Here is a 14,977-nt window from a genome sequence, read left to right as displayed (position 1 = left end):
GTTATACTAAGGGAATGGTTTTGTGTAGTGATTTATTCTTGTATTTTAGGAAGATATGAGTTTAGTAATTTTTTAACTTGGAAATATTTTCAGTTTTCTTTGTATTGGTCTGCCCTCAGTCATTGTGATTAAGATTTTCAGGTCATTTAGAAGTATATAGTTTATTATTTTCTTTAATTAAAAATATATTTTATTTATTTATTTAAAGATTTTATTTATTTGACAGAGCGAGAGAGGGAACACAAGCAGGGGGATTGGGGGAGGGAGAAGCAGGCTTCTCACAGAGCTGGGAGCTTGATGTGGGGCTCGATCCCAGATCCTGGGATTATGCTCTGAGCTGAAGACAGATGATTAACAACTGAGCCACCCAGGTGCCCCATTAAAAATGTTTTTTAAACGGTTTGATATGGTTCAACTTTCTGTTCTATGCAATATGCATATAAGATATTCTTATAATGTATTACTTCTAAAGAGATTTTTAGCATTGTTGAAGGAGGTTGAAATAACATATTTGATTTTCACAGCTTATTGATATTTTATTATACTAGGTGGCATCAGATGTTTATACTAATTAAGTATTCATTCTATAAATTATTTGCCAGTTTTGTGATGATAACACTAATGCATTGCCAATACCTTCAAGAGCTCTTATGATAAAAATAAATGCAGGATTTTAGTGTTCAGAATTTTAAAATATATTTTAGTACTTAGAAAACATTGTAATCAGCAAATTTTAATAATCTTTTATGTCCAGCATTTAATTTATTAGAGTATGCATTCCCATACCAGTATAGATCATTCTGATATGTATCACACAAGCGAGTGTTTGGATCATAGATGTAATAAGATGGTAATTTTTATATTTGAACTTTTTTAGATTGTATCATACAGTGAACAGTTATTTTTCGTAATAGGAGTGTTTTTCCATAATTATTACTTTAGGCTCCTGGATTTGGATTTGGAATTGCAATATCTGGTGGAAGAGACAACCCTCATTTTCAGAGTGGGGAAACTTCCATAGTAATTTCAGATGTGCTGAAAGGGGGACCTGCTGAAGGACAGCTACAGTAAGCACATTTCTTTTGGTACTTGGTTACAAGCACTGTTCCTACCCTCAGTCACTGGCAAATTCTGCTAGGGATTTCCTTAAATTAACATACATTTCTACTTAGAGATAATAGAGATACCAGAAATGGAAAGCTAGTATCCCTTACCTTAAATGGGTGGTTACTGTAAAAACAAAGATGGAGAGGAAACTCGTTACACAGTTTGGGGTGGAATTTAGCCTTCAGGAACAGCTCACCATTAATCTTGTCCTTATTGTTCAGTTAAGATAAGCAAGGTAAAGAGAGAAGGAAGATAGGCTACCTAGCAAAAAGTGAGCTATGGTCAGAAAGATTGAAAGAAAACTGGAAGGAGAAAGACTTTTTTAAAAAGGGAATACTTTTTCCAGCTATGTAACATGTATCATTTAATGTCCTCTAATTGTACCACCAAAAATTATTTTTTGTTGTGGTACCTGTTGACTCTTTTGTAAAAACATTGTATTAATGATTTAAAAAAATTAATGGCCTGAGGTTAGTTACTAAATGTTATAGGAAATCAGAAAGTTATTTGACATTATTGTATCATTGATCTGAAGACAAATAGATTAGCCTATAATTGAAATATTTCTGTGGAAGAACCCATCTTGAAAACGTATTCACAAACCCGTCTGTATGTTTTTTTTCTAACTTGTTATTTTGGTGACCTTTCTTTCCTTAGGGAAAATGACCGAGTTGCAATGGTTAACGGAGTTTCAATGGATAATGTTGAACATGCCTTTGCTGTTCAACAACTAAGGAAAAGTGGGAAGAATGCAAAAATTGTAAGTATCTTTTACCTTTAATTTAGCAAAAGTATCAACGTTATGGTTGATATGTTTCTGGTTTTTTAAGTGCATCTTAACCCTTTAAGAAAATGAAAACTGGATCAGTAGTTCTAAAGTTAACTTACAAGAGTGTTTCTTCTAATACTGGTGATATGTTTTATCACTGTGTGTATATTTTCTCAAAGTTTAGGTACTAGGATTTATTTATTTATTATCTAGTATTTATTTATTTATTTGATTGAAGAGGAAAGGTGGGGGGTGATTGAATGGTCACCTTTTTATGGCTTAATGTTTCCTTCTTTTTAAAGTACTTAATGTTAGATTGAATCTTGGCATGGTAGTCTGTTTGAAATATTTAGCCCTGTTTTCTGTTACAGGATTTGTTTAATGGGCAAGTTTTACATTGTCCCTTGAACACATACATCATCAACCACTTTCCTCGTTATTCTGATAGTTTGAGGAGAGAGAAAGTGCTAAGATTTTCATTGTAGGGTTGTTCAGGGTGTGTTTTAATGTTACTGTTCTAGTATATAGCTGGAACTGTCTTCTATTTCATTATTTCTCTAAGAAGTCTTTTTTTTTTTTTTTTTTTAAATAAGGAAAAAGAAGTTCAGTTAACTCTTGATAACTGGCTTCAAATCACAGGTAAAACTAAGCCAATGTGGCACAAAATGGATTTAATGTAAAAGTCCTGTTTAAAATTATATCCATATTTAGGAGCATATTAGCTATTTTTTTACCCACTTTGCTCCTTCCCCACGTTTTTGCCCCTCTAGCTTCTGAAAGGACTGATAAAGGCACTGCTTTGAGGCTTTAGATCAGGTATAAAGAGCAGGAAGAAGAGCCAGAGTAGGCAGCTAGGTGGTTTGCCCTGCCTTGGCTACTGAGAACTTTTCTACTTCTTCGCAGACACTCAGAACCACAGTGGACCCAGTGGAAGAGAGAGGGCGTGAGGGGAAGGCCTGCATTATGTTTTGACCTTGGGGAATTGGGTGAGATCTAGAAGTTGTATTCCCTGAGACTGTGTACCCCACAGTTGCTAGGCCCTCTTCCCTTGTGTAGGCTGCTTGACATATGGTTTATTTTCACACCAGTGTTAATGCTGATGAGGTGAGAGTTTTCTTAAATCGCAGTATATCCACTCTTGAGTTACTGCATTCCAAATGACAGACATCATCTTTTGAGTTATATATTTTCACAACTTCATTTTAGTTATATTTTACAACTGTGATGTCATTTTAAAACCATAGTTCGTATACATACTAGTTAGTGGGTGATAGAGGTTTTAAACAGTTTTTAGAACATGAGATTACAGTGTTTATGGAAGCAAATTGCTAATTTTTATAATTGCTTATCTTAAAACTGAGTCAGTTTTAGCATTCTTGCCTTAGCTGCTGATCCTTAGCATTGTTATTATTATTTATAGTGTTTTTCAGTTGCACATTTCAAGGTGAGCACCTTAGGTAAATTGGGTTTTTTTCCCTTATACATGAGGTTGTGAGCTTCACCTGTAACCCCAATTTTTTAAGCTCTCTATTCTCCTGAAATGTTGAGCTGTTTTTTGTTGTTGTTGTTGTTGTTTCCATGCAAAATATTCAACTTACGTACTCCACATCAATAATGCATCTAAGAAAGTTGTATTCCTACACCTCAGACTTTTCCCAAAAGAAATTATTTTGTAAGAAGTAGGTCCAAAACCTGTAATGTATTTGAAATAGGAAAAGGATTTGGGGCAGCTCAAGGATGGATTTTGCTCTGAGTATACTTAGTTAGCTACATGAGTTGGACAGGCAGAACTTAGGAAGGTTGGACAAGTCTTTCTTTGCTTTATAGGGAGAGGTTATAGGGGGATTGAGTAGAAGGGTGTTTTAATCAGCCCAGAGCTGTTGTTCATTTCTACATTTGAAGCGATTGGCTCGTATCTTACTTTGTTAAGTTTATCATTGCCATATGACTTTTGGAATAAAACCTGTGTCTTAGATTGTGGTCTTTCATTGTGAGGTGGCTTTCTTAATTCACCCCAGCCATGACCAGAACCTCAAGATCATATATACATTGTTTTTCCTTGTTTAATTTTTTTTTTCAGTTCTGAATAACCACTTCCTCTTTCCCTGACCCCAATTTTCTTCCCTATGCTCTTACATTGGGGTGGTTGGTTGTTTATGATTATCTTTCCATAAACTAAGAGCTCCTTGGGTATTAAGCAAATAAATTATTTCTTTTCTGTTGAACTAAAATGTTAGAACTCTACTAGATAATGTAATTGCCTTAAGTAGGCTAATTTAGATTTAACAATGTGAAGATAGAAAGAGTTTATGACACAGTGAGCATGTGTAAATTTTATTAAAATTCTGACTATCCTAAAAAAGCATTGTGAAGTAAATGACTGGGCAGAAACATCTCCTAGAGTTGACCTCTTTGAGCACTTCAGTATATCTCCATGGGGCTACTTACCTAACCCATTCATGGGTGAGCATTTCAGCATCCAGTTTCTACAGGTATTAAAAAAATACTGTGTTGAAGATCATTGTGTTTCTACCTACCTATTCAGTTCCTGTTTAGGAATAACATCTTAGGAATGGCTTTTCAGCCAGAAGGCATGAATGACTTTTGATATATGTATTGCCAATGCCCTTCAGAAAGCCAATAGGCTATTGTAAGTCCAGTTTTAAAATCTTAAAATTGCCAAACGGACTGAACATAGTATTTCAAGTGAAATATTTTATAGTACAAATGAGTTTATCCCATAGTGTATATACTGCCCATTTATGTTTCTTTTCTGCTTATTCTTTTGCATCTTTATGATGATAATTGTCATACTAGAGAGCTGTATATATTAGGATGGTTAGTCTTATGTCATATATACTACATGTATTGTTTCCCCATATGCTTTTCTGAGTTAAGCTGTTTATGGTGATTGGGGGGTTGTTTTATGTCATTTTGTTTCAACACTGAAATGCCTTCATTTTTACGTTGTCGAATCTGTCAGAGATGTTCACTTGGTTGGTTCCATCTTTGCTGTCAGGCTTATAAACCCCTTTACTTTATCAGAGTTATAAAAGTATATATACTGTACTTTATTCTAGTACTTACAGGATTTCATTGTTTTATTTTACATTTAAATCTTTAATTTAGCAAAATTGTTTTGAAGTAGGCATTTCCCCCCAAATTTCTCTTTCAAAATTTTCAGTGATAAAATCAAGCATAAATGTCAAACCTGCTAAATATCTTCTTGTAAGTGTACAGCCATTAACTATAGTATACATAGAGAATTATAACAGGATTGGATATTTTTCAGTAAGTTAAGCAATTAACTGGTTGCAAATACTTCATTAAATGTATAGTTAAATTCATGGCAAGGACCTTCTCCAAGAAACCTGAATCCTAACAGGTTAGATGGATATACACAATCATAACCATAATGCACATTAGAGATTGAGAGTAGTTTCAGATGCAGTCAGTTTTACAGAGGTGGCAGGCACTCTCTTGAAGGAAGCCACGGAAAGCTCCTAGTCCCTATCTGGTTACTTTTTTTTGTTTGTATATTGCTAGGGAGGAATTGAAGATTTAAAAAAGTAACACTGCAGAAGTATTACTTCTAAAATAGTTTGTTGGAGCTTGAAGTAGAGGTGTGGCTAAAATGCAGAGTCAGTTAAGAATGCTTTATAGTAAGTGTTACTGGATAAGGGCCCGAGCTATGGGGCACAGAGAGTGGAAAGACAGACAGCCTTCTCTCAGTTCCTAACAGGGAACTGACCTGTCTCTTTTCATGTATTGGCATTTTGCTGCTGCTTCAGCTTCAGTGTTGTTTCCTCAGAAGGGCCTTCTTTGATCATCCTAGAAAGGAGCAGCAAGCAGTATTAAGTGTAGAGCAGCTCTTTGAAGAAAATTAGCCACAAAGGGAAGAGATAGGATAACTTGGAAATGTGTAACAAGACAGAGGAATAGAGGATTAATTAGCAGATGAATAGTAGGCAGAGAACAAATTTCAGGGAGACATGAAAGTTATAAGTACCTTCAGGGGTTGTTATTGATTAAGAAGTTGTTGGAGGTGGGTAGGGATAAGAATAAGAGCTCATAGGGGAGGATTTCATTCACCCGGGAAGAGGATCAACTTGGTCTTTGAGCCCCAAAGGAAGACTAAATAAGTGAGATACTGAAAAAATGTAGGAGTATAAGGGAAGTAAGTGGCTCTGATCTCTGTGAGTCAGGCTAAGCGATTGGGATCTTGGAGAATGGTTTTGAAATACCCATGTTAGCAAATTCCATAGAGAGGCAAGAGGTAGAGGAAAGGAGTACTGAACAAGCAAAAGAATTCTGTCAAATAAAATGAATTTATGGAGGACCTACTCAGCAAAGTGTGGAAAAACAGCCATCTGAAGGTAAAGGTAATATAGGACTGGAGTTTGTCATAGCAGGTGATTGAGAGGTCAAGAGGAAGTCCTTTAGATATCACAGCATGACATTCCATGAAAACTTGAGAGCAAGGCAGGTGAAACCAGGAAGGAATTAGTGGACTGGGAGAATAGGAGAGAAAGGAGTCCAAAAGAAGATGGGAATAGAAAAGTTTCAGTAGATGAAAGCATCAAAAGTAGAGGACAAGGAATGTTAACCCAAGAAGATCTTACAGATATCTGATGAGATCCTGGGTGTATCAGGGTGAGAAGGTGAGTTGCACACAGTCCAGGGATTAAGAGGCCGCTCCATCAGGTAATGCTTGAAGATCTTGAACCTACAGAAAGTGAAGGAAATAAATGAACAGGGAAAATTGAACCATTTATCAGAGTCATTGAGGAAAGCAAGCCAGAAGAAGGGATTTATACCAAGATGAGAAATTACAAATTGGAGAGATACAGAAACTGAAAGCAGTTTGTATTGGTGAAGTATAATAGAGTTATTAGCTCCAACTTAGTTGAATGTTAGTGTGGAAGTACAGTAAATTTCTCTGTTAAGAGTTTCAGTAAGACAGTTGTGGGCCTTGATATTGATGGATTCTGAAAATCTAAAGGGAGTCAAGTTGGGCTTACAAATTTGCTTGGTAGCAACTACAGTATATTTGATGGTATTAGAGTACAGTGCTCCATCCTTCATTCCAACCACCAACAGTTATTAGTTCTTTTTTAAGCTGGTGATTATTACACCTAGAAAATCTTTCTGAATTAAGTAACTAAGGACTTCATTTGGCTCACTATTTCAAATTTGGTTCTTAACCAGATCTGTTTGTCAAGAGAGCAGAAAACAGATCCATTATGGAAATAGTAATTTGTTGTATATTGTGTCTCTCTGATTCATAATTAGTTTAATTGATATGGGACCAGAAAACTATAATTTTCCTTTCTCTTAGAAATGAAAGTATATATGGAAATCAGTAAGCTTTTTTGGTAAACTTTATTTGTAGACCATTCGGAGGAAGAAGAAAGTTCAGATACCAGTTAGTCGTCCTGATCCTGAACCGGTATCTGAGAATGAAGAAGATAGTTACGATGAGGAAGTCCATGACCCAAGAAGCAGCCGTGGCGGTCTGGTCAGTAGAAGGAGTGAGAAGAGTTGGGCAAGGGATAGAAGTGCAAGCAGAGAGAGGAGTTTGTCCCCACGGTCTGATAGGCGATCTGTGGCCTCCAGTCAACCTGCCAAACCCACCAAGGTCACGTTGGTGAAATCCCGGAAAAATGAAGGTATTCTCTAACTCACTTACCATTTTCACATGAAAATGTTAACATTAATTTTGGTAAGAAGTAAAATTGCCATCCCTTCCTATCCTTGCTTTTGTTGTCTTTTGTTATCTTCATTGTTATGTCCTGTTGCCGTAAGTCATGTCCCATTTAGCAGACTTCAGGGATCATCACTTTTCTCTTGAATTATTTTGTTGTAGCAGATAGTCTTCAAATAAATGGTCCAGTAGTTGGATTTTGGATTTCTTTTGATTAGGATAGCCAAATACAAATTATGCTAATAAATTTCATACCATCACCAAGCTCAAAATCAGTGTTTTACCTAGTTGTTAGGATCAGTGGTGGCATAACCATAGGAAGAAATTTTGGACTTGGTGGAGGTGGGGGGTGTGTGGAGGGGCAGAATACTTTTTAAATGAAGACATTAAGAAGAAGGATCCCCCTGGTAGGGGGATTCTGTAATGCAGGACATCTTTAACATTTTTGAAACTAAAGCCAGCTGGCTCCCCTGAATCAGATTTCATAAGAATGAATCCGATTGTGGTATCCTTCTGCTGTGCACATGTCTCTCAAATGATCATCTGTGGCTGACCATTTTGGTAAAAAGGTGTTGTACTAAGGGTATCATGTGGGCTCACTTTGATCTGCTCTACCAGCATCTGACGGACCTTTTTCTAGTTCTTGCTCCCCACCTTATTCTGTAGTGGACTTCTCAAACTGTCTACTCCTGCTGTGGTCATTTTCCAACCGTCTCTGGCCTGATATCTGTTTCACCTTGCTCCCCAAATCATGCACACTAATTCAGTAGAAATTTTCAGTCTTTGTTTTACTTACCTTTTCAGTACCATTTTGCATTTTGCACTTCCTGTATTTTATATATGTGCTGCTGAAGCAAGCTCGAGTTCCTATGTTTTGAAATAATGTCTTCTCTCAGCTTCAAGAGAATGATAATACTGTGTCCTTCTGGGTCTCCCACCCCCTTTTTGTATCCTTTCAACTTCCTTCTCCTCATCCTACCCTCTAATCTTAGGTAGATTTCTCTTCCAGAGTCTCTTTTTTCTTCAACATAACCTCTTCAGGTGTTCTCATCTACCCATTGGCGCAGTTATCTGCTGTTGATGGCAAAACTTATTTCTCCGGCTGTACTTTCGTGAGCCAGCTGACCCTCAGGCATACTCACTTCGGTGTTTCATGTAGCTCAGCTTCCTTAAACTCAGTATATCTTGAAAGAAACTCACATCTTCCTCAAAATTTTGTGTTTCTTATGAGGTCACTAATGCATTCAATATATTCCCATCTACCTGGTTTCTCATGCCAGTTTTGGATAACATGGTAGTTATCCTTAACATCTCTTTCCCTCACTTCCCTGTACCCACTTAATACATGCTAACTTTCTAAATACCACTTTTTTTTGTTTTTAAGATTTTATTTATTTATTTGACAGAGAGATCACAAGTACGCATACAGACAGGCAGAGGGGGGCGGGGAAGCAGGCTCCCGCTGAGCAGAAAGCCAGATGCGGGACTTGATCCCAGGACCCTGAGATCATGACCAGATCCCAAGGCAGCGGCTTAACCCACTGAGCCACCCAGGCACCCCTAAATACCACTTTTTTTTTTTTTTTTTTTTTTTTTTTTTGGGTCAGAGAGAGAGAGAGAGAGCACAGGCAGGCAGAGTGGCAGCAGAGGCAGAAGGAGAAGCAGGCTCCCTGCTGAGCAAGGAGCCCAATGCGGGACTCGATCTCAGGACGCTGGGATCATGACCTGAGCCAAAGGCAGCCGCTTAACCAACTGAGCCACCCAGGCGTCCCCTAAATACCACTCTTAAATAACCATCCCACTACTGCCTTTCTCCATCGCCAGCACCCTTATCCAAACTACCATAATCTTTTTTCTTTCAGCTGTATTGAGATGTAATTAACATTGTATGTAAATACATAAAATTTTATACATTTAAGATACAAACTTGATGGTTTGATATACATATACATTATAAAATGATCACAGTCAAGTTTATCACAGCCATCATTTACATGATAATCGTAGTTAACTCATATTCTCTAATAGTTATTTTTTTTTGGTCTGGTGAGCAACCCTCTTAAGTGAACTTAATAAGTTTCAAAAACTGGCCTCTGGATCCCTTCCAGTCAGTTCTACAGACACTTTCACAGAGATGCATTTATTTTTAACCACCCTGTCTCTGCCCACCACCTACCCCACCCCACATAATCACACACGCACACCCTCATCCTTCTGGTTCAGTAGTATTTCCACTTTAGTATTTCTTCTTTAGGGAGGCCTTCTCGGACTCCATACTGGACACGAAACCCTGTATTGCCTTTATCTGTCCTTCTCTCACACTTATATTTGCCCCTACTGTGTGTGGAAGTTGCCAGGGAGTGCAGGGACTATCTCTCATTTGCTGTTTTTTTATCCACAATGCCTGGCACATAGTTAATATTTACCTAAGGAAACACTTGGAGTAAATGAATATAAATGAATATATGAGGATTATTTTGAAGTCATCTCTTTATTGGTCATTTATAACTTTTTAATGTTTTTTGGGTTTTTTTTTAAGTTTTTTTTTTTTTTTTTTTCCCAGTTTTTTGAGAGTGAGAAAGAGCCCATGGAGGTGGGTAGGAGCAGAGGGAGAGGGAGAAGCAGGCTCCCCACTGAGCAGAAAGCCTGACACAGGGCTACATCCCATGCCCTGGGATCATGACCTGAGTTGAAGGCAAATGCTTAACTGACTGAGCCACCCAGGTGCCCCTGTAACTTTTTAATCTTAAATAAGGAGAAGTTTGTCATCAATACTGTATTCTTTTGTGGTATAACAACCATTTATTAAACACATATACTTGCCTGCCTAGATCCCCTCAAAAGTCATTTTATTTTTTTTACCCTGATTTTCTTGCTTGTGAGTGCTCTTTGTGTATTTGCCTTAAATTAAGCTGTAACTCTGATGTAACTTAAAGAAGCTTGAGTTAGCCGACCTGCTACCCATCCCATATTAAAAAAAAAACCCAAGATCTTTTGTTTTGCCCCCCCCCCCACCCCCTGCTTCCTTAATGCAGAACGACACAGTCCTTTTCTCTCTCCTGAGAAAACCAGGAGCAGTGCTTTTCCTGTTGTTGTTATGTTGTTGTCATTGTTGTAGTTTACAAACAGAATTCTACAGTTTTGCAGGTCCCTGGACAGTTTTCTGGACACTCTGGTACCTTCCGCAGCTCCGACCATTTCCTCACCCACAGATAGAATTAATGTTGCCTTACTTTTGGATACTTGATGTTAAAAGGGAAGGACTGGCATTTATAACTCCTGCCTGTATTTGCTCAGCTAGTTGAAGCCTTTGCACTAATACAGACTTTATGTCCTAATGCTCTGCATATGCCTCTCCAGTGTTAGAGGTTTGTAGGATTGGAAATACTTTCTCTCTAGGAAATTGGAGAAAACAAAAACAGTGTATGCTTGGTAACACGAGTCATCAATAAAATTGCCAACCTCTCCAGAGTTTTTCCAACCTCAGGCAGTTCACTTTTTAGAATTGTATTCATTAAACCTTCTGAGAAGCTAGTGTTTTATTACAACATAGAAAGAAATGGTCTGTTCTTCAGGGCTTTTTTCTCTGAGTAAAATGGAATAAGGTCTGTCAGCTTTTGCTTGAATCCCATAACTTCCTTCGCTTTCATGTTGATTTGCACACTTTTGATGATTAGAAGAAATGTCCTCTTTGCAGGGTAGCTAGGAATAATTTCTTATTATTGATTGTACTTAAAAACTCAATGTGGTGATTACTCTTATGCTTTTAAACTCTATTTAAGTCTCATAGCATTTTACACTAAAGACATTTAAATGTATTCTTTCAGAATATGGTCTTCGATTGGCCAGCCATATATTTGTAAAGGAAATTTCACAAGATAGTTTGGCAGCAAGAGATGGCAATATTCAAGAAGGCGATGTTGTATTAAAGGTATAGTCCTGTTCTTACATTTTTAAGGAATTGAAATAGAAGACAAATTCTAGTGTAACCATATAGCCTCTGCTAATGTTCAAAGCAATTTTGCCAAAAATAAAATTAAAAACTAATGTTTGGGGCACTGGATGGTTTGCCATTTTTAGTGGACAAAAATGGTTTGTCTGTTATTACATGTTAACACTGATGTCTTTCTTTAGTCATGGAGTCATCCTGGGCAAATTAATCGCTACAAATGAATATCATTCACTTTTTAGGAGCTACTTTGTAGGTAGATACATCTAGTCTTACATAATAAGTGTTTTGATAACTAAATATTATTAAAATGTTTGTTAGTTTGCTTATAAGTAATAGAATGTGACAGGCTTGGTGATACTAATTTGGGTTTTCGGACAAAGCAACAGCGTATTAAAATTTTATTATTTCGGGGAAGAAGAGTACTTCGATAATACAGGAAAGTATAAAGGGAATATTTTGCTTCTTACAACAAGCCAAGGATAATTTAAATATTCTTGTTTTATAACATTAACGTTTGTATTTTTTTCATTTATTTTCAACCTGGTTTCTTTTCCTTTGCAGATAAATGGTACTGTGACAGAAAATATGTCACTGACAGATGCAAAGACATTGATAGAAAGGTCTAAAGGCAAGTTAAAAATGGTAGTTCAGAGGGATGAACGGGCTACCCTATTGAACGTCCCTGATCTTTCTGACAGTATCCACTCTGCTAATGCCTCTGAGAGAGACGGTGAGTACAGTTCTGTTTGCAGAGCCCCTTTAAGTGACCTAATGAAGTAGTAGGAAGATTTGATGTGTTTGAGTGAAATACTTTTCTACAAGCCAGACACCTTCAAAATCTAAGAATTACAAATATATATATTGGGGGTAGAGGGTTTACTTTTAGTTACTTTCTAGTTTTATTGAGAAAATCAGCATATATCAGTGTGGAAGTTTAAGGTGCATAGCATAATGGTTTGATTTATGTATATCATGAAACAATACCATAATATGTTTGGTTAACTCCTATAGATAAAATTACAAAAAAAGTTAGCCTTGTGATGAGAACTCTTAGGATTTAGTCTCTTTAATAGCTTTATATATACCATACAGCACTGTTAGCTGTAGTCATTATGTTGTACATTACATCCTTGGTGCTCATTTATTTTGTAACTGAAAGTTTGCATCTTCCTCTAATTCCCCGTACCCCCCTCCCCCAACTCTCCTGGTAACTACAAATCTGAACTCTTTTTCTGTGAGTTTGGTGGTTGTGTGGGTTTGTGGTTTTTTTGTGGTTGTTTTGTTTTGTTTTGTCTTTCTCTGACTTACTTTGCTTAGCCTATGCCTTCAAGGTCCATTGATGTTGTCACTATGTATTTTCTGTAGGCAGCTCACCATTTTTATCGGTGGTTGATGAAGTTAATGCTTAAAACATCAGTTTTATATGAAATTATATTTAGTAGCTTATATCTATTATCCCTGGAGTACCTTACATTTTACTATAATCATTTTATGGGAAAATAAATAGCACCCTTTTACCTAACAGACATTTCAGAAATTCAGTCACTGGCATCAGATCATTCTGGTCGATCACATGACAGACCTCCCCGCCACAGCCGGTCACGATCACCTGACCAACGGTCAGAGCCTTCTGATCATTCCAGACACTCTCCACAGCAGCCCAGCAGTGGCAGGTAAATCACACTCTATCATTAATATAGTTATGTGTGCTTGATACATGTTTCTGGTATTGCTTACAAATAAAACTAGAAAATAGATTTTCTTTTGATTACCAAGTTTAGGTAGGGTTTTTTTGTTTTTTTTTGTGATTTTAAAAATCAATTTAGGGATTATCTAGAAAACCAGAGGTCACTGAAACTTCTTAAAGAATGAAAGAGTAAATATTTTAGGTATGCAAGCTACACAGCTTCTTGTCAGTACTCTGTAGCACAGAAGTGTAACTGTAGACAGTATGTAAATGAACGGACAGGGTCGTGTTCCAATAAAACTTTTTATAAAAACAGTTGGCCTTAAGCTGGAATTTGCTGATCCACAGCATTAGAAGATGCTAGCTAGCTTATAGAATCTATTGCTTGGGAAAGTTAACTATACCAGTAGTTCTTTCCTAGACAGTTTAATCTAGATTTTGTTTTCCCTTTTAAAAATATACTGGGTATTGTGTGTAAACAATGAATCTTGGAACACTGCTCTGAAAACTAATGATGTATTTTATGGTGACTAACATAACACAATTAAAAAAAAAACTAATAAAAATAAAAATACACTCTCTGGTATTTATCCCAAGGGGTCTGGTATGCTAGTAGTATATGACTTATCTGAGTTTATATGGTCTTTGGGATTGCGTATACATTTGAGAAACTGAAAATTATGGCCCTTGTCTCTAGAAAAGGGCACATGTACACATACATGTAGCATTTTACATAAAATTTGTGGACATTCCCAGGGCTCTGTAGGCTACCCAATTGATTTGTTGTTTTTAATAATAATTCATACGGCGATCTTCAGGAGGCACTTGAAAAGTTGAGTGGAACAGTTTAGGATTAGAGATAGTTATTCGGGACTTAACTTGCATGGAGGTGTTAGCTCAAGCCATAGATGTCATTGAAGTTTGGAGAGGCCAAGTGCATTGGGGAGTGCATTCCTTAAGGAAGGTGAGGAGGCAAGAAAGAAGGAAACAGAGAATGGAAGAGTATCTGGCCAGAAGAAAGCCTTTAAAAGATTGTCAAAAGCCATAGTAATATGGTTGTGCACTGTTGGTTTTAGAAATTTGTGAAGCTGATACTTTCTAAATTTCAATTTTAGGTTTGTAAATTATATTAACTCTGATCTTTATTTTAAGGTTGTAATGATTTTTTAAAAAGGAATATTAATAGTATTGTCACAAGCCAGTCCTGGTTTATCTTATAGCTGATTATTATTTTTAACTGCTACAAGTTAATATGTTAGTTCTAAAAATCTTCCTGACACAGCATAGATGTTACCTGGAAAAGGATTGCTGCCACAACACATACACAGTGATATAACTAACACCCTTGGATGATTCATGGGAGCAGCTATAATTTTAACACATTTCTCTCACCTAGAAACCATGCTGGTATCAAACAATTTGGACATGATTTTCCTTTAAAAAAAAATCCAAATTTTGACCGTTAGTTTTTATTGTGAGCAAATTCGAAATTTTAGAAAGTTATTTTTGATGCCTACTTTTTTCATTTTAGAGTTCATTCACATGGCATCTGTAACTTAAAAGTTGAGGGATTTTTTAGGAAAAGATTTTTTATATTACAGTTGGGATGTTTTAATTGGGAACCTCAGGTATTCTTATGGGTAACACCAGTTAAATGAGATCTTTTAAAAATGCGGAATCCTGGGCCCTGTTCTCAGATAGAGGCAGGGAATAGTTGGTTTTTTGTTTTTTTTTTTTAAGTTCCTGGTATTATTCTCT

The 14,977-nt window shown here is 36.6% G+C and overlaps 1 protein-coding gene across 6 annotated transcripts in view; it reads left to right on the top strand.

The window, feature by feature from the left end:
• TJP1 (tight junction protein 1) overlaps positions 1 to 14,977 on the top strand; it is a 245,234-nt gene that overhangs the window by 181,533 nt on the left and 48,724 nt on the right. For all 6 annotated transcript variants that reach the window (XM_032835977.1, XM_032835975.1, XM_032835974.1 and 3 more), the window contains 6 exons: positions 943 to 1,067; positions 1,765 to 1,867; positions 7,269 to 7,545; positions 11,408 to 11,511; positions 12,094 to 12,262; positions 13,058 to 13,205. In XM_032835977.1, coding sequence (XP_032691868.1) covers positions 943 to 1,067; positions 1,765 to 1,867; positions 7,269 to 7,545; positions 11,408 to 11,511; positions 12,094 to 12,262; positions 13,058 to 13,205 — 926 coding nt within the window. The remainder of the gene's footprint in view (positions 1 to 942; positions 1,068 to 1,764; positions 1,868 to 7,268; positions 7,546 to 11,407; positions 11,512 to 12,093; positions 12,263 to 13,057; positions 13,206 to 14,977) is intronic.

The sequence above is a fragment of the Lontra canadensis genome, unplaced genomic scaffold (assembly GCF_010015895.1).
Source record: "Lontra canadensis isolate GAN:19392208 unplaced genomic scaffold, GSC_riverotter_1.0 scaffold89, whole genome shotgun sequence".
Taxonomy (NCBI): domain Eukaryota; kingdom Metazoa; phylum Chordata; class Mammalia; order Carnivora; family Mustelidae; genus Lontra; species Lontra canadensis.
The sequence above is the reverse complement of the archived record's forward strand: the minus strand, read 5'-3'. Positions and strand labels throughout refer to the sequence as shown.